Consider the following 18,749-nt stretch of genomic DNA (forward strand, 5'->3'; position numbering starts at 1 on the left):
CAACTTTTTTTAAAATCATCTCCCTCTAAGGAGCTGTGTTAGATCTTCTTTTCCAACCCGTGCCATCACTACCGCATAAAATGTTAATTGAATGAGTATACTCCATTTTTTTTATTGAAGTGTAATTAACTTACAATGTTCTATTAGTTTCAGGTATACAGCAAAGTGATTCAGTTATACATATATATGTATGTATGTATATATATATATATATATACATACAGATATGCATATACAGATTCTTTTCCCTTATAGGTTATTACAAAATATTGAGTCCCTGTGCTATACAGTAGGTCCTTGTTGGTTATCTATTTTACGCATAGTAGTGTTTATATGTTAATCCCAACCTCCTGATTTATCCACATCCCCGCCCCCCGTGTCCCTGCCACAAGTATACTATATATCTGCCCTTTGGAGGCCCACAAGTCATGGTAATAGCTAAGATTTTTCTTTTACTCCTTAAGAAGCTATGTTCAACTCCCCCCTTGGGAGCAGTATCACCTCCACTGAGAGCGCAAGATCTAATACTTGAACCTATTGGCCTATTTTGGTTCTTTTTAAGTAGTTTTAAAATAAAATTTATTTTTATGTATGTAATTCTTGGTACATAGACTCTAAAAATAAAACCAACAGATAATTAAAGGAGGGATTAAACGAAGACGCAGCCTGTTAGCGCCCTTCATGAATGTTCAGAAAGAGCAGGATGCCAGCAATCTGCTCCACGTTCTGTTATGGAAATCTTACTCATCTTGCTAACTTCTGTTGTAATATGCACGGATTTATTGCCTTCGGACGGGATGATGGCGCTGGGACTGTGGTGTCTAAACTCTCGTGACGTGATTGTGAAACTTCTCTTCGGCAGATCTGTGCAGCCTGTTAAGCCTTTGGTTTTCCCTAAAACGCCTTACTGCTCCTTCTTGCCCCGGCAGGGTTTGATGGCTGCATCGCTTCTGTGCTGTACGGCGGAGAAAGTCTTCCTTTCAGCGGGAAGCACAGCTTGGCCTCCATTTCGAAGACGGATCCCTCAGTGAAGATGGGCTGTCGTGGCCCGAACATTTGTGCCAGTAACCCCTGCTGGGGAGATCTGCTGTGCATCAATCAGTGGCACGCGTACAAGTGCGTCCCCCCCGGGGACTGCGCCTCCCACCCGTGCCAGAACGGGGGCAGCTGTGAGCCAGGCCTGCACTCCGGCTTCACCTGTAGCTGCCCGGAGTCACACACAGGCAGGACCTGTGAGACGGTGGTGGCCTGTCTTGGTGTCTTCTGTCCTCCGGGGAGGGTGTGCAAGGCTGGAAGTCCTGGAGGGCACGTCTGTGTTGTGAGTCAGGGCCCCGAGGAGATCTCCCTGCCCCTGTGGGCCGTGCCTGCCATCGTGGGCAGCTGTGCCACCGTCCTGGCCCTCCTGGTCCTGAGCCTGATTCTGTGTAACCAGTGCCGGGGAAAGAAGGCCAAAAATCCCAAAGAGGAGAAGAAACCGAAGGAGAAGAAGAAAAAGGGAAGTGAGAACGTTGCTTTTGATGATCCAGACAACATCCCCCCTTACGGGGAGGACATGACCGTGAGGAAACAGCCCGAAGGGAACCCGAAGCCTGATATCATTGAAAGGGAGAACCCCTACCTCATCTACGATGAGACCGATCTTCCCCACAACTCAGAAACCATCCCCAGTGCCCCTTTGGCTTCACCGGAGCAAGAGATAGAGCATTATGACATCGACAACGCCAGCAGCATCGCCCCTTCGGACGCAGACATCATCCAACACTACAAGCAGTTCCGCAGCCACACCCCGAAATTCTCCATCCAGCGGCACAGTCCGCTAGGCTTCGCCAGGCAGTCCCCCATGCCCTTAGGAGCCAGCAGCTTGACTTACCAGCCTTCCTACAGTCAAGGTTTAAGATCCAGCTCCCTGAGCCACTCGGCTTGCCCAACTCCCAACCCTCTGTCTCGACACAGCCCAGCTCCTTTCTCCAAGTCCTCCACTTTCTACAGAAACAGCCCGGCCAGGGAATTGCATCTTCCAATAAGGGATGGAAATACTTTGGAAATGCACGGTGACGTGTGCCAACCCGGCATTTTCAACTACGCCGCAAGGCTGGGAAGGAGAAGCAAGAGTCCTCAGGCCATGGCCTCTCATGGTTCTAGACCGGGGAGTCGCCTGAAGCAGCCAATTGGGCAGATTCCTCTGGAATCTTCTCCACCAGTAGGACTCTCCATTGAGGAGGTGGAGAGGCTAAACACCCCTCGCCCTAGAAACCCAAGTATCTGCAGTGCAGATCACGGGAGGTCTTCTTCAGAAGAGGACTGCAGAAGGCCACTGTCCAGAACAAGGAACCCAGCGGACGGCATCCCGGCTCCAGAATCTTCCTCTGATAGTGACTCTCATGAGTCTTTCACTTGCTCAGAAATGGAATATGACAGGGAAAAACCAATGGTATATACTTCCAGGATGCCCAAATTATCTCAAGTCAATGAATCTGATGCAGATGACGAAGACAATTACGGAGCCAGACTGAAGCCTAGAAGATACCACGGCCGCAGGGCTGAGGGGGGACCCGTGGGCACACAGGCAGCAGCGCCTGGGGTTGCTGACAACACACTGCCCTTGAAGCTTGGGCAGCAAGCAGGGAATTTCAACTGGGACAACCTTTTGAACTGGGGCCCTGGCTTTGGCCATTATGTAGATGTGTTTAAAGATTTGGCATCTCTCCCGGAAAAAGCAGCAGCAAACGAAGAAGGCAAAGGTGGGACCACTAAACCAGCCCCCAAAGATGGGGAAGCCGAACAGTATGTGTGACCTTTGTGTGCTGGCGTTATAAAAATATAAAAAACAAGAAACACTCAAACCATTGTAAGGTTGCTGAATAGGGTGGGTCACATTTGCAAAACAGGCCAGTATGAACTGGTGTTAGAGGAAAACTTAAAAATAATAACCACAATGCTGCTGAAACAGACTCAGAACAACTCTTTAATTTAAATATGTTTGGTTGAATTTCTTTTCCTGCATGCATTGTATTTTGTAACTAGTCATGTGGCATGCAGCATTTGGAAAGGTTTTTCTTATTTACCAATGTTTGATTTGTGACTTTTAAAATTAATACCGTTGCCATTGCCGAAATGAACTTGTGCTTTTACGGTGGGGTATGTGTATTGTTTCCATTGTATTATTATTGTCATGTTTTGCATTGCAAGATCCTTGAGGTTTAACCCATCTTTGTAAAGTGTAGAAAGAGCCCTCCTATCCTTGAATGAACGACTAAGTATTAACACTTTTCAGAATTATGGATTCCGTATTCGATGTTGCTCAGAAATGTCTGAATATTTGAATATGTTTGTCATGACAGTGGGTACTAAAATTAAGTCATTTTGTTCAGCACTTTAGAACTTTCTTACAAAGTTTTGCTAAAAATTCCGAATCTTTTTTGTAAACAGTTTTGGTCTTCTGACTTTCATCAGGCTTCCACTTGGAACAAAATGTTGTCCCCAGAACTCTGCCGCTCTCCTGCTGTGGAATGATGTCCTAACAACACTTCTCAGAGACACTTTTAAAAGTTATTTATTGAAAAATGTTCTATGCTTTTAAAATTTTAAAGAATCAACCTAAAGAAAGCCTATGATTGGACTTAGTTTTCAGCCATTTAACATTTACCCCAAGTACCCAGTTTTTATAATTTATATAAAGTCAAATTTCAACACTTCTTACTTTCTGTCATTTTGTAGACCCTTTTTTTAATACTGTGTAAAAACTTTTTTTTACACCGAAGCTGTGTTTTTGATACTGATATTTTCCTATGCTGAATGGTTTTCTTACTTTCAGGGAAGGTAAGAAAATACCTTTTTTACATTTGTTACTTATGTAACGTTCATATTTTTCACAGTTTGATATTTGTAACATACTGTATGCTTTCTACTTTTAAATGCCAACGATAGAATTAAAATATTTATTTAAAATACTTTGCATTCATAGTGTACTATTAATTTTTCATTTTTCCCATACTCTTTCCATGCCCAATTGAGAAAAGTCTTTACTTGTCAATAGGGTATGACAAGTTAAATGATAAATGGGCAACATCATTTTCTTTAAAAAAACATGAGTATGGATAATTGCCAGAACAGATATTTTAAGGTCGCGTTAGTGCATTCCTACCTGTCAGAGTTCTTGGACTTCCCTAGAGCATAATGAGTCTAGACTACGTTGGACCTTAGGAGACTAACTTTGTTATGAGCCTGGTTTAAGCATTCTGGCAAAAAATGCTTGGAAGTTCCCCCTAGATATGTTCACTAAAGGCCAGCTTTGGACCAGGCTTACAATAATAGGAGTAGCAATGAATTAAAGCTAATTATGGGAAAATGTCTGGGTCTCATTTTCTCCAAGGATGCAGCCCCAAATTTTCTAAATCCAGTCGTGGGTAGGAAGAATGACAGTGAAAGCTCTGGAACGCATACCTGTGTTTAATTTATTGATTGCTCTACTGCATAAATTCTAAACAAATTTTACGTACTATCTTAGCCAAGACAAACCCCTGTTTTCACATATTCACCCAAGAGTGAAACAATCCAGGAGAGGAGACTAGCCCGGAAGAAATCCAGTGGTGTATAAATAGTTATATCTGACATAACAGGACTTCTGCAAATTATGTCACGACCTCAGCACTTTTTGTAATTAAATACCTGCCCCACACCTAATATTTGCTGAGAATATTATCCTCTACCACTGGTTGCCCCATAATGAATAGAGATTTTAACCGTATGTAAAAGTTCTCAGTACATAACATATGAAAAACCTTTTAGTAAATAAAATATTTTAAATTAATAACAACAGATTGAGATCTGTGCCAGAATTATTGATAGAAAATAAAATGTGGGTATAATCTAAATTATAGTATTCATATAACACAATTTAGGGACTGAGTGTAAGATGCTAATCTAATTTGGGGGGTTTTTTGGTCACCTGCAATAAGCCAACATATTTTAGTATTTCCCTATGAATTTTAGGATTATGAATCTATGCACCAAATATGGGAACATGTTGCTAGCTTTGCATAACTCAAAACAGGATACATTTTTCTTTCTGAGAAACTCTGAAGCATCTCAATGTCCTCAAGAATATAAACTCTATAATTGAGAACAGAGCTAAAAGTAAAATGATAAACATGATTATAGCTAAGGGTTAAGGAGAAGGAATGTGATGCCAGGATTCTGTATTCTAATTCTCTAGGAATTCTTTGTGAGTTAGAGAATTACTATTCCCTTGATTAATTAATCCCAGTTTCGGCATGAGATAGAATTTTTATTGGAAAATTTCTAGCCTTTGGTTCTTCTTTAAATCTTTTCCACTGAAGCAAGAACAATACTTATATAGCAAAACAAATCAAAAATGTATGCAATGAAATTTTCACTCAAAATGGAAATTAATCCTTACCGAAACAGTGACATGGCATAACGTTACTGTAGTGGAATGGGGATTGAAGACAAACTGACAAGGTAACAATCCCCACAAATTAATTGCTAGTGGTGACCTGCAGTTTCACACATAAAATCATGCCTTCAGAATTTTAATCCAGCCCTTGCAAGGGTATATTGGATTGCCTGGAATACAGTCACTCTTTGGGGCTCTTCCTGCATGTCTGTTGTGGAGGAAACATGACTTTCCTTCAGGTACACATAGAAAATATCTTAGTGGGCATGTTGCCAGGAAAAGCAGCTTGTGATCACTCAGACACAAGATCTGTGGGCTTGGATTGGCAACATGGCACAGGACTCCAATCACTCAGCTCTTAAGGAACCCATTGCTGTTGCTTTCAAGGCTCTTTCCAAAATCTTCTAAGTTTGCTGATTTCATTGACCACTTGTTCAGATATGTTAAAATCATTTGAGGAAAACAGAGCATCAGAAGGGAGTGGAGGACAACTTCTGCCTCACATGTTGCCCTTAAAATGTTTACCCACACAAAGGGTGATGAAAATGATAACTGACTTAAACTATTAAAAGCTATGTTCTTTATATTTTATTTATAAGAAAAAAAAAATATCACCCTGTGGCTTTTATTACTTCCCGACAACACATCTAAAAAATCACTCTTTTCATGCAAATGCATTTTTATTCACTTGAATTCAACATTATGATAAAATTAATGTGTAAAAGGTGAAAATGATTTTTAAATTTTGAATCAGTAATTCAGCAATGCACTTTTCATTTTCTCATTATTTTATGTAATAGATTCAATTTTAAAAGGACTAACATTCTAAGATGACTGAATTTACATTCCCCTTAGGAAAAATAAGCCTAGAAGTGAAGTGTATTTTGGGATACATTTTATTAGAGCTTTCAGTGTGAAATAAAATTAATCTGTAATTAATCTAGTATATATTCCTTAAAGGTATTTTGAGTGAAATGTCACATTATTAGTAATTTATATGGTTACCACTACTGAGCCAGCCAACAGTTTTAATCGTTTATCAGTCCAAGAGTTATAGATCAGTATTATACATGATTCAGTACTTCCATTTATTGTTAGAGGCAAAAGGCACTAGGTTCTAATAAATTTTGGTGCATACAATTTTCATGCATACAGATAAATATCAGTGATTCAATTCTAACATAACCTATGCATCTATGATAATCATTGCAAGCAAATATATTCTAGACCAAAGTCCATGAAGTACAACATTCTCCATCAACAAAGAAATAAACTGAGGTATAAAGAAGTTCAATGTCCTGGGTAAATCCATTTAATCACAGACAATATCAAGTGTTCTTTACATGTCAGACACTCTTCTAGATCATGGGATAAAACAGCGAAGAAAATAGACAAAGACCTTCCTCAAAGGAACTTACATTTTGGTAGAGGAGCTAGACAAGCCATCAATAAGTAACAAATACAGTAATAACTATGCAGTGTAATAGCTAGTGGAGACAAACGCTTGCAAGCCAACTAAGGTAGTGTAAGGGCTAGATGTTGACTTGGGAGTGTGCCTGCTATTTTATTTTATTTATTTATTTGGCCACGCAGCACGCAGCACGGCTTGTGGGATCTTAGTTCCCCGACCAGGGATCGAACCCAGGCCCTCAGCAGTGAAAGCACCAAGTCTTAACCATTGCACCACCAGGGAATTCCTCCATGCTACTTTAGATGGGTTGGTCAGGGAGGGCCTCTCTGGGTAGGTGACATTTGAGCAGAGCTCTGAATGAGGCAGGAAAACAAGCCACGGACACGCGTGGGTGATGCTGTTGCAGGCAGAGGTGGTGGCATGGGGAATCCCCAAGTAGGAGAGCATTCCATGTTAGAGGAACAGCCAGAGTCAGGGAGGCCAGATCATTGTCAATACACCAGCAAAGGCTGCACCACAGAAACCTTACGGTCGAATGGATGTGAGGATAAAGAGTAAGAATGGTAATTCAGAACAGGCCCAGAAACAGAATGATTGTTGAAGCAAACCTTCATTTATGCATATTCTCTTGCAAAATAAGTGCATCTTCAAATGCAAAGGAAACCCTGAGAATGTGGATATGTGCTCACTCTGCATTGATGTCTAAGATCCCGCAGGCAAAAGGAGAGATGTTTTTAACTGAGATGAATGTCTGCTAACACTGATTGATTCATGCGACCCTCCATGACCAATCCAAACCTGTACGTGTATTAATAGGAAGCATGTTAAGATATATAATAGTAAAGCAGTCTGTTTCCTTACTCCTGAGGCATTAATATATCCAAAGTATGTAATTCCTACCTTTTAGAAGTTTGTATTAATTTTAAAAATTGACTTCTATTTTTATGAAGCAGATCATTTGCAAGGAAAATTTTTCAAGTGGAATGAGATAGATTAATATTGTTAGGAAATGGTGGCAAACGAGATATCCCTAAGACATGACGATAAATCTATACCTAAATTTAAGGCAACTAAAGCTTGTCCAAATATCTTATAATGAGTCTTTGTTTGTAATGAGTGTAGTTAACCTCCATCTTTGCATCACTAATAAACCTTTTTCAAAGTATGTTAGAATTTTAATAAGGATGCAAGTTGAGTGTAGTGAACTAGGATTAAGATATAAAGACAGGGGCTTCCCTGGTGGTGCAGTGGTTAAGAATCCGCCTGCCAATGCAGGGGACATGGGTTCGATCCCTGGTCTGGGAAGATCCCACATGCCACGGAGCGCATGGGCCCATGTGCCACAACTACTAAGCCTGCGCTCTAGAGCACACAAGCCACAACTACTGAAGCCCGCGTGCCTAGAGCCCATGCTCTGCAACAAGAGAAGCCACCACAATGAGAAGCATGCTCACTGCAACGAAAAGTAGCCCCCACTCGCTGCAACTAGAGAAAGCCCGTGTGCAGCAGTGAAGACCCAACACAGCCAAAAATGTTAAAAAAATAATAATTAAATAATTGATTAATTTAGAAAAAAGATATAAAGACAAACTTTAGGCATTTACCAAGAAAACTCTTGGAAGTCTTTTTTTTATGTACATATGACATATGTACAATGTATACATGTCAGACCCATAATGTTACGCGGGCCTCTCACTGTTGTGGCCTCTCCCGTTGCGGAGCACAGGCTCCGGACGCGCAGGCTCAGCGGCCATGGCTCACGGGCCCAGCCGCTCCGCGGCATGTGGGATCTTCCCGGACCGGGGCACGAACCCGTGTCCCCTGCATCGGCAGGCGGACTCTCAACCACTGCGCCACCAGGGAAAACCTCTTTGTGTCTCTTAAAAGAATATGTTGAATGGATGGACAGACTCATCAAATCCTCATATATCATGTGATATATTCAAGGTAGAAATACTGAAAATATTTGTGAGAGAGTCTCCATATCTGAAGATATATAATTAAAATGAAAAGACCCGAGAATGTTTAAAAGCACACTGCATAAAGGCAGAAAATTTCCGGGTGACCCATTTGGATACTTCCAATTTTATTAGTTTATGAATCAATTTGCCAAAGACCCAAATCAGTTTGCAAAGTACAAAGTGCAGTCATCATGGTATTCTGGCAGAAAGTTGGGATCTTAATCTGTGTACCATTCTAACCCAAATAAAATAACCACCAATGTACAATGTTCTTTGGCAATGTCAATGAGTTCCCCATTTCCAATTAAAACCATATTGTGTGTGGTACAGATGTTGATCAAAATAAGATTCTGTTTTGTCAGAGCTGACTGCTCACTTAAGTCATCCTTTCCTTACTGTATTCACACAGTCTTAGGCCAGAATGCTGTGGAGGATAGAGTTATTAGTACTTGACTTTGATGTCGAAAAGTAAGACATCTAGGGAATTATCTCTTCAGAAAAACAGTATGATTAAGACAGTAAGTGCAGCATAACCTGCTCCAAAAATATGTTAATTCTTTAACAGCTATGAGTCTGTAGAAAGAGATGTTGTACTGAATGAGGGGTAATGCTCATCAGAAAGATCATGAGATGGACTCTATGAGAAACTGATAAATACGAGAAATGGCTTTGGATAAGTAGAAACTGAAAAGATGGCTGCCCTCTTTTGCTTTGGGAGAACTGTCATCACGAAACTTGATTTGATGATCTCTACTAACAGGAAACCATTCATGTCTTTAACATGTTTCTTCTAACTGATGCAAAAAGCTTATGATAGCACGAGCTGCACACACTGATACATGGATCTGGAGAGTGAATCAAAACCAGAATTTTTTTTTCTTTTAAGTTTTATGGATAGTGATTATAGAATAGTATTTCCTGAAAGAGGATGGTTTGTAAGATAGAAAAAGTACATTCACATTTGAAATTGTCTTAATTTATGCAGCTTCAGATCAAGAACAGAGTGAGACCTAGAAATATTCAAGAGATTTTGAAGTGGCAAAGTCAATTATCTATAATTTATAGGGAGCTTTCTCTCCACATTAAAGCACAATTCCTGGCCACTCTGCATTTAATGGGCCTTTCTAAATAGATACTTGTGGGACATTGAATTAAAGTTTAACTATTCCCTACAAATTAGTCTGTAAGTGAATCTTGGTAATGCATGCTTTTTAAAATTTGCTCAGCCTTGTCTGCCAAGTGCTGGGAAGAACTTGGTGAATAAAGATGACTTTTGCCTTCAAGAGGCTTGTGATTTTTAGTGACTAGACTCTTCATTTCCCAACATACCTTAAAATTTGCATAGCTCTGTTTTCAGAGAATTATTTCAATATTTTCGACATTACTGTTTGCACTCATGTGTGCTCCACATGCATTCTTTTGGACAATTGATGTGATAGATAACTCCCTAAACTTTGGTAATCTGCTGCATTTCTAAAATAACAAAATTGTAGGTTCAGTGAGTCTTAAAGAACACAAGTTCTTGAAGTAAGGCAATTGGCTGATACTTTTCAGCAGTTCCTTCATAGTCTAATTATGTAAGACTTAGTTAAAATTCCTGGCATTTGAGAGCTTTTGCCCTGAACTAACTATTATCAGCTTTGTCTTATCCTTTACTACTACTTATTTTGAAACTGTTTCATTTGGTTTCAGGATTATACTTTTTCACAGAATTTGATGTCATCCATCCCCAGCAAAAGAAAAAATATGTTATCCAGATTCATCATGGTTTGTTGAGTTTGTGAGAAATAAAGCTGAAGTATAATTTGGGTAAAATTACTGAATAATTACCTCTGACAAGTTGTCTAGCTATCTCAAAGTTCCATTTGCCTTCCAATTCCAATGATTTTAATTTTCCATTTTAATTTCTCTGGACTCCATTCAAATTGTTATAGGATCCATTTGTGGCTGTATTCTGTGGAAAGGAAACATTCAAAACTGTGAAGAAAAAAAGAATAACCAAATGGTTCATGCTTTTTTCTGACATTTTTGTTTTTCCAACCATATATTTTCCTAATTATTCATGAGAAACTGAATAAAATACCTCTATGTGTCCTGTTTTTTCTTTCTTTTTCTAAATTTCCCCTGGAGTATTCAATATAATTTCATATTACATTTTAAGTCTTTCATTTAAGCAGATTACATATCTCCTAAAAGGTACTGCATGAAATACCTGGCAAAAAATAGTTTTATAGACTCAGTACTCATCATGAGATAACTTGAAAAATATAATCTACTATTGTCAGAGTGTAAACGATATTATCACCGTTAATGTCACAAGACAAAAGAAATATATCTTTATACACTGAATTCTACTCTGTGTTTTAGATAACAATTCATTGCTGCTTTTTTTATAGTATTAATCAGAAAACTTAGTTTTACTTTATGATTCTACCAACCTTAGTTATATTTTGTTTAATAAGTACTAGTAAAGGCCAATAACAAAGTAAAATACTGTTAGTTTAACAGTAGCACTCTGTAACAAAGAAAATATCAGAATAATGAATGGGGCAACGTGATGTAGAAAAACATTTTGCCTATAGTATCAAACACTGCAAAAATTTTTTGAAGTGTTTAAAATATTGTCTCTCATAATGTCTCTCACAGTAAAGTCTTTTAATTCTGGGGATAATTGAGAATTTTGGAGCAATTTCAGAGATAAGTACAAGAATATTAATTTCTGGTTTCATTAAGCTAAGGTGACCTCTTTAATATTTCCCCTAATATTAAAATTGGTTTTAAAACATCAGCATACAGACAAGATTAGTTAATAAAGGAAGTGAAAGATAGCAATAAATCTAACAGTTGAGATACCCTTTCTTGCGACTACACTCTTTGATACAGACACATGTTCACACACAGCTTAACAAAGAAAATTGTGACCCTTTTTTAAATCAAAGCTTCTTGAGTATTTTTGCCAATTTGATACTGCTGAGACTTGAGGAGATAGTCTAACTTTCTCAAACAAGGATTTAAAAAGAATGAATTTGCAGCCAATACACTGAGTGTTCTCTTAATTCTAAAAGGATGGTTAGTAACTTACAGACAGGGGTGGTTCAGAGCGACTACTGAAGTTAAGGTTTAGAACAGGAGCCTGTCAGGTGAAGATCTGGACCGAGCATCTCACACAGATGGAAGGGAATGAGCAAAGTCATCACAGTGCGAGGAGTTGCAGTGTTCCAGGGCTTGAGAAGGGCCAGGGTGTTGCCATGTGTTGAGGGAAGTCTCAAAACGAGGAGTGAGGAGAAACAGCCTTCAAATCACACAGATCCTGGGGTGATGCATTTGCATCTCAAACTCTCTTAAATGTTCCCCACAAAACAGTCCAGTTAATCTCATCTATATGTCTGGTTGCTCAAAGTAACTTTTTTTTTTTTTAATCTTAGAAGCTACATATAAGATTTTGATAACAGAGACTTCTGCCATTTGACTTACCAAAAATGGGACAAGCAGGCAATACACAAATCCAAGTTACCTATGTATATCATTTTTTTTTTTTTTTTTTTGGTACGCGGGCCTCTCACTGTTGTGGCTTCCCCCGTTGCGGAGCACAGGCTCTGGACGCACAGGCTCAGCGGCCATGGCTCACGGGCGTAGCCACTCCGCGGCATGTGGGATCTTCCTGGACCGGAGCACGAACCCGTGTCCCCTGCATTGGCAGGAGGACTCTCAACCACTGAGCCACCAGGGAAGCCCATGTATATCTTTTTTGAAGAATGAGCACTAAGAACCCTTATGGCAAGTATCTTTCTTCCACACACTGAATATTCACTGATCCCTTCATTTGTGTAAGCTACAACACCATCAGTCTAAATCAAGACTGATTACCCAGCACTTGATTTCTATTACAAAATCTGTAAGACACATGAAATTAAAATGTATCTCTAAATTATAGTTAATTCTTAATTTGCCTTTGTAATTTAGTTTTTTAAATAAAAATTTATTAAAGAATTAATGACAAAACATAATAATAAGCATAAATAGTAAAACAACGAACATAGAATTACCAAGAACCCAATCCCTATATAACACTGTGTACATTCTTACTGTTAAACATGGTCTTATCCAGTGTGATTTAGTTTTGTCAATAGTTGAAATAAATCTCTTCTCAGTAATTGCCATAGGTGTACCCATGTGATAGTTTAAAAAATAATAACTTTCTCACACAATTTACGTTAAGATGTTTCTTTGATAAGCAATTGTGAGCCACGGCTCTTCAAGCCTGTCATACTACAGTCATTATCCTCATCATCTGTGACCCTGCCTTTTGCATTCAGCATCGTTAGGGATTCTTCAGTGTCAAATGGTGAACTAGTGCTTTCCTGCTTCAAACCAGGCCGGCTTGTCAGCTCTTTTTATTTCTCTGAAGTCTACGGCTAAGCCAGTGTTTGATGCTTGCCCTCACCGCTGGCAGCCAACCCATTTCATCCCATCTTATGACAGCTGTCTAGGCCTTACTGTCATCCATTCTCTACACAATTCGAATGCAATGAGATCATGTCATGGTAAACAAATTTCACTCTTTATAATCGTGCTACATAATTAAATCGTCATGGACTACAAAAGAATCCCCCTTTCATTTTTATTTAAGACTCCAGTGAATTTCCTTCCTTTGGAATCAGGAACCTATTAGAATCATGGTAAGCTCTGGCTAAAAGTTTGGAGAATAATGATCACTCTCCTATCAGGGTTTTTTGTTTGTTTGTTTTTTATTTTTGTTTTGTATTTAGTGTATTTTGTGCTGATCATACTGGAGCATGTAAGAATGGTAAAAAATAATGTCTAAGTACTAGGGACAATGTGATTTATTGATGAGACATACTTATGTCAAAAATTACAAAAATCCCACAATATTTAGCGATAGAATTTTCCTTTGACAGTAGAGATTATTCCTCCCAATTTTATTTCTAAATACTGAGTCTCAAAGAGGGTAAGTGACCTCTAATCTCCACAAGGTTGATAAGGGTCAGAGCTAGAATCTGAACTGGGCTTGAACTAGATTTCAAAGTTCCTTCTTTTTCTACTACTACCTAATACTTATATAGGTCTTTTCAGCTTTTAAAGAGTTTTTAAACGAGTTATCTAATTTGAACATTATATCACACCTGTGGGGTTGATCAGACAAAAATAATGATCACATTTTACTGAGAGGAAAACAAACAAACAGACTTGCTCAAAGTCACAGTTAATAACTGACAAAGTTAATGCTTATCTCAAAATAGACATTAGCCCCCTCTGGAGTATTTTTTCCCAGTATATTATGATAAAATGTGGAGAGAGTGAAACACTGGCATGATATCTTTGATATTAAACTGCAACTATTTGAGAAACATTGAGCCAGGAATGATCATACTAGAAATAACGGTGTTGGAGTGTGAATCTGGCAATAGTGAATATTATTGGAAATTAGGAACCAATATTAAAGAATCTATAAAGAAAATATGACATCAAAAAGCTAAAAATACAAAACCATGTATAGAGAAGATCACCAGAACATGTTAAGCACCTATGCACATTACTCTATTCTATTCTATTCTATTTAATTAATTGATTTTCCTTAAGTCTCACAACTACCATACGAAGTAGTAATTTCATTCTCTAATTTACATACAAGGAAATAGAGGTTAGGGCTTTGTTCAAAGTTATATAACTGATGAAGAGTAGAACTGGAATTCTTTTTAGATTCTTTTCAATTATAGGTTATTACAAGGCATTGAGCATAGTTCCCTGTGCTATACAGTAGATTCTTTGGGATTAAAATATGCATACTACTATGTATAAAATAGATAACCAACAACGACCTATTGCCTGCATTTCTTAACATGGTATGTCTTTGCCCTGTTTTCCACAACAGGGCTTATAATACAATTGAACATTACTCCTATTTCTCTTTACTTAAGATGTTGATCCTGAACCAATGTGCTTTGCCATTACTTCCTCTTTGCTATGTCTCTATGTGCATAATGAGGGTGATAATAATACCTACTCATAAGATGGCCTGAGATTAAATGGATTAATTTATGTAAAGTGATTAAACCTTAAAGTGACCCACATGTAATCAGAACTCCATTAGCATTGAGAAGGATGAAACTGATAATTTTTCTCCAAACTGTTAGTGAGCACCTACAATGATTTTAATCCTGAAGTTGAAGTTTCCGTCATCAAACTAGTACAGTCTGATCTGGCCTCTAGTCAAATGAGGAGAAAAGATAACAAACCCATCTAATATTCCTGGTATAAAAGTATAAGCTCTTTACTGCACAGAAGAGGCAAACAAATTTGAAAAATCTTTATGATATTATTATGAGTCTTCAAGTCAGTTCATACAGAAGATTCTAAGTGGACAAGCTTAGGGGTTTGTATCTAGAATATAGTGTGAGTGACTGTGAGATATTGCTAAGTCAGGACAGGCAGACCTTGTTTTATTGAGCTTCTCTCTCTGTTGTGCTTTGCAGATATTGACTTTTTTTTTTTTTTTTAACAAATTGAAGGTTTGTAGCAACCCTGAGCTGAGCAAGTCTTATCAGCACCATTTTCCAACGTCATTTGCTCACTTCATATCTCAGTGTCACAGTTTGGTAATTCTCACAATATTTCAAGCTGTTTCATTATTATTTTATTTGTTATGGTTATCTGTGATCACTGATCTTTGATTTTAGTATTGCAAAAAGACTATGACTAACTGAGAGCTCAGATAATGGTTAGCATTTTTTACCAACAAAGCATTTTTAAACTAGGGTATGTGCACTGTTTTATCAGACATAATGCTACTGCACACTTAGACCACAGTATAGTATAAACATAACTTTTATATGCACTGGGAAACCAAAAATTCTTGCAACTCATCTTATTGCTATGTTTGCTTTATTGCAGTGGTCTGGAACTAAACCTTCAATATCTCCAAGGTCTGCCTGACTTTACATTAGACCTGAGACAATGAGTTCAAATTTTCCAATATTTCTTGTCAAAAAATGTATTCTTTTCAGAAAGCCATTGTAGATGCATCGCTTCACCTTTCTAAATCTAAGGTTTCTCTTATACTGATATGAAATTATTTACCCTTACGGTTTGCAACCAGAGCAGTCATACTCCAGGCATAAATAGCAAGCCAGTTCAGTTAACACAATCATTTCTAGAGCACCCAATTTAGTATCTTTCACAAGTAATTGTGTTAAAAATAATCACATGGTCCCTGGAAGATTCGTTGCTCTTGTGAAGGGGAACCATGTGTGTATAATATTATTACTCATCAATTTTTATTGTGAAATTATAGAATACTTTAAAAAAGCTTCAAGTGAAATAAGTCAGACAGAGAAAGGCAAATACTCTATGATCTCACATGTGTGGAATCTAAAAATACTGAATGCATAGAAACAAAGAACAGACTGGTGGTGGCCAGAGACAGGGGTGGGAGGATGGGGGAAATAAGTGAAGGTGGCCAAAAGGTACAAACTTCCAGTTTCAAGATAAGTTCTGGGAAGGTAATGTGCAGCATGGTGACTAGATGTAACAATACTGTGTTGCATACTTGAAAGTTGCGAAGAGAGTAGATAGTAAAAGTTCTCATCATAAGAAGAAAATATGTTACTATGTAAGATGATATGTATTACTCAACTTTTTGTGGTAATCATTTCACTATATATATATAGTGAGATACCTATATCAAATATATATTTATTTGATATATATATATCATATATGTATATCAAATTATTATGTTGTACACCTTTGACTAAAACAATGTTATGTCAGTTATATTTAAATATAACTGGTAAAAATAATATAATGCCTATAAAACCTACAAATGAATCTTCTCTGAAATATAAAGCCCCAAATGGTTTACAGGCCCTTTTCTAGATAATAAAAAACTGTAAAAGAATCAATTACTCATGAATGTATAAATGCTTCACCTTTAAGATATTTGATGTGGATGTAGCCATCACTCAAAAATTTAGTTTTTAATTTACCTTTAAAATCTAAGAATGCTGATTATTTAAAAATGCTGCTATAAGAATACATGATAACAAGGTAGTGGCAGTCTCAAGACAAAAAAGTCTCCTTGAAGTTATTTATAATAATTAGGTAAATAGAGACGGGGGAAGATGGTGGAAGAGTAAGACGTGGAGATCACCTTCCTCCACACAGATACATCAGAAATACATCTACACGTGGAACAACTCCTATAGAACACCTACTGAACATTGGCAGAAGACCTCAGACCTCCCAAAAGGCAAGAAACCTCCCACTTACCTGGGTAGGGCAAAAGAAAAAAGAATAAACAGAGACAAAAGAATAGGGACGGGACCTGCACCTGTGGGAGGGAGCCGTGAAGGAGGAAAGGTTTCCACACACTAGGAAGTCCCTTCACGGGCGGAGACTGCGGGTGGCGGAGGGGGAAGCTTCGGAGCTGCAGAGGAGAACACAGCAACAGGGGTGTGGAGGGCAAAGTGAAGAGATTCCCGCACAGAGGATGGGTGCCAACCCGCAATCACCAGCCTGTGAGGCGTGTCTGCTCACCCGCTGGGGCGGGCGGGGCTGGGAGCTGAGGCTCGGGCTTCAGTTGGTCAGAGCGCAGGGAGAGGACTGGGGTTGGTGGCGTGAACACAGCCTGCAGGGGGTTAGTGTGCCACAGCTAGCTGGGAGGAAGTCCGGGAAAAGGGCTGGAGCTGCCAAAGAGGCAAGAGACTTTTTCTTGCCTCTTTGTTTCCTGTTGCGCGAGGAGAGGGGATTAAGAGCGCTGCTTAAAGGAGCTCCAGGGACAGGTGTAAGCCGCAGCTATCAGGGCAGCCCCCAGAGACAGACATGAGACTCTAAGGCTTCTGCCGCCACCAAGAAGCCTGTGTGCGAGCACAGGTCACTCTCCACACCTCCCCTCCCGGGAGCCTGTGCAGCCCGCCACTGCCAGGGTCCCGGGATCCAGGGACAACTTCCCCGGGAGAATGCATGTTGCGCCTCAGGCTGTTGCAACGTCACGCCAGCCTCTGCCACCGCAGGCTCGCCCCGCATCCATAACCGACCCCCCCACCCACGCCTGAGTGAGCCAGAGCCCCCGGATCAGCGGCTTCTTTAACCCTGTCCTGTCTGAGCGAAGACAAGACTCCCTCGGGCGACCTACACGCAGAGGTGGGGCCAGATCCAAAGCTGAGCCCCTGGTAGCTGTGCGAACAAAGAGGAGAAAGGGAAATCTATCCCAGCAGCCTCAGGAGCAGCAGATTAAATCTCCACAATCAACTTGATGTACCCTGCATCTGTGGAATACATGAATAGACAGCGAATCATCCCAAATTGAGGAGGTGGACTTTGAGAGCACGATTTATTATTTTTTCCCCTTTTCCTCTTTTTGTGAATGTTTGTGTATGCTTCTGTGTGAGATTTTGTCTGTATAGCGTTGCTTTCACAATTTGTCCTAGGGCTCTATCCGTCCTCTTTTTTGTTGTTGTTTACTTTAAAAAAATTTTTTTTCTTAATAATATTTTTTTATTTTAATAACTTTATTTTATGTTACTTTCTTTTGTTTTATTCTCTTTCTTTCTTTCTACTTTTTCTCCCTTTTATTCTGAGCTGTGTGGATGAAAGACTCATAAGCAACAATGAACAGCACAATAAATGAAATTAAAAATACTGTAGAAGGGATCAATAGCAGAATAACTGAGGCAGAAGAATGGATAAGTGATCTGGAAGATAAAATAGTGGAAATAACTACTGCACAGCAGAATAAACAAAAAAGAATGAAAAGAACTGAGGACAGTCTCAGAGACCTCTGGGACAACATTAAACACACCAACATTCGAATTACAGGGTCCCAGAAGAAGAGAAGAAAAAGAAAGGGACTGAGAAAATAGTTGAAGAGATTATAGTTGAAAACTTCCTTAATATGGGAAAAGAAATAGTTAATCAAGTCCAGGAAGCACAGAGAGTCCCA

The 18,749-nt window shown here is 38.9% G+C and overlaps 1 protein-coding gene across 3 annotated transcripts in view; it reads left to right on the plus strand.

Moving 5' to 3' along the window:
• Nucleotides 1-3,880, plus strand: part of FAT4 (FAT atypical cadherin 4) — a 170,325-nt gene extending 166,445 nt beyond the window's left edge. For all 3 annotated transcript variants that reach the window (XM_024745170.1, XM_024745169.1, XM_024745171.1), the window contains one exon: nucleotides 930-3,880. In XM_024745170.1, the coding sequence (XP_024600938.1) occupies nucleotides 930-2,794 (1,865 nt within the window). In that variant the 3' untranslated portion in view covers nucleotides 2,795-3,880. The remainder of the gene's footprint in view (nucleotides 1-929) is intronic.
• Nucleotides 3,881-18,749: the final 14,869 nt, after the last annotated feature.

The sequence above is a fragment of the Neophocaena asiaeorientalis genome, unplaced genomic scaffold (assembly GCF_003031525.2).
Source record: "Neophocaena asiaeorientalis asiaeorientalis breed wild unplaced genomic scaffold, Neophocaena_asiaeorientalis_V1.1 scaffold65, whole genome shotgun sequence".
NCBI lineage: Eukaryota > Metazoa > Chordata > Mammalia > Artiodactyla > Phocoenidae > Neophocaena > Neophocaena asiaeorientalis.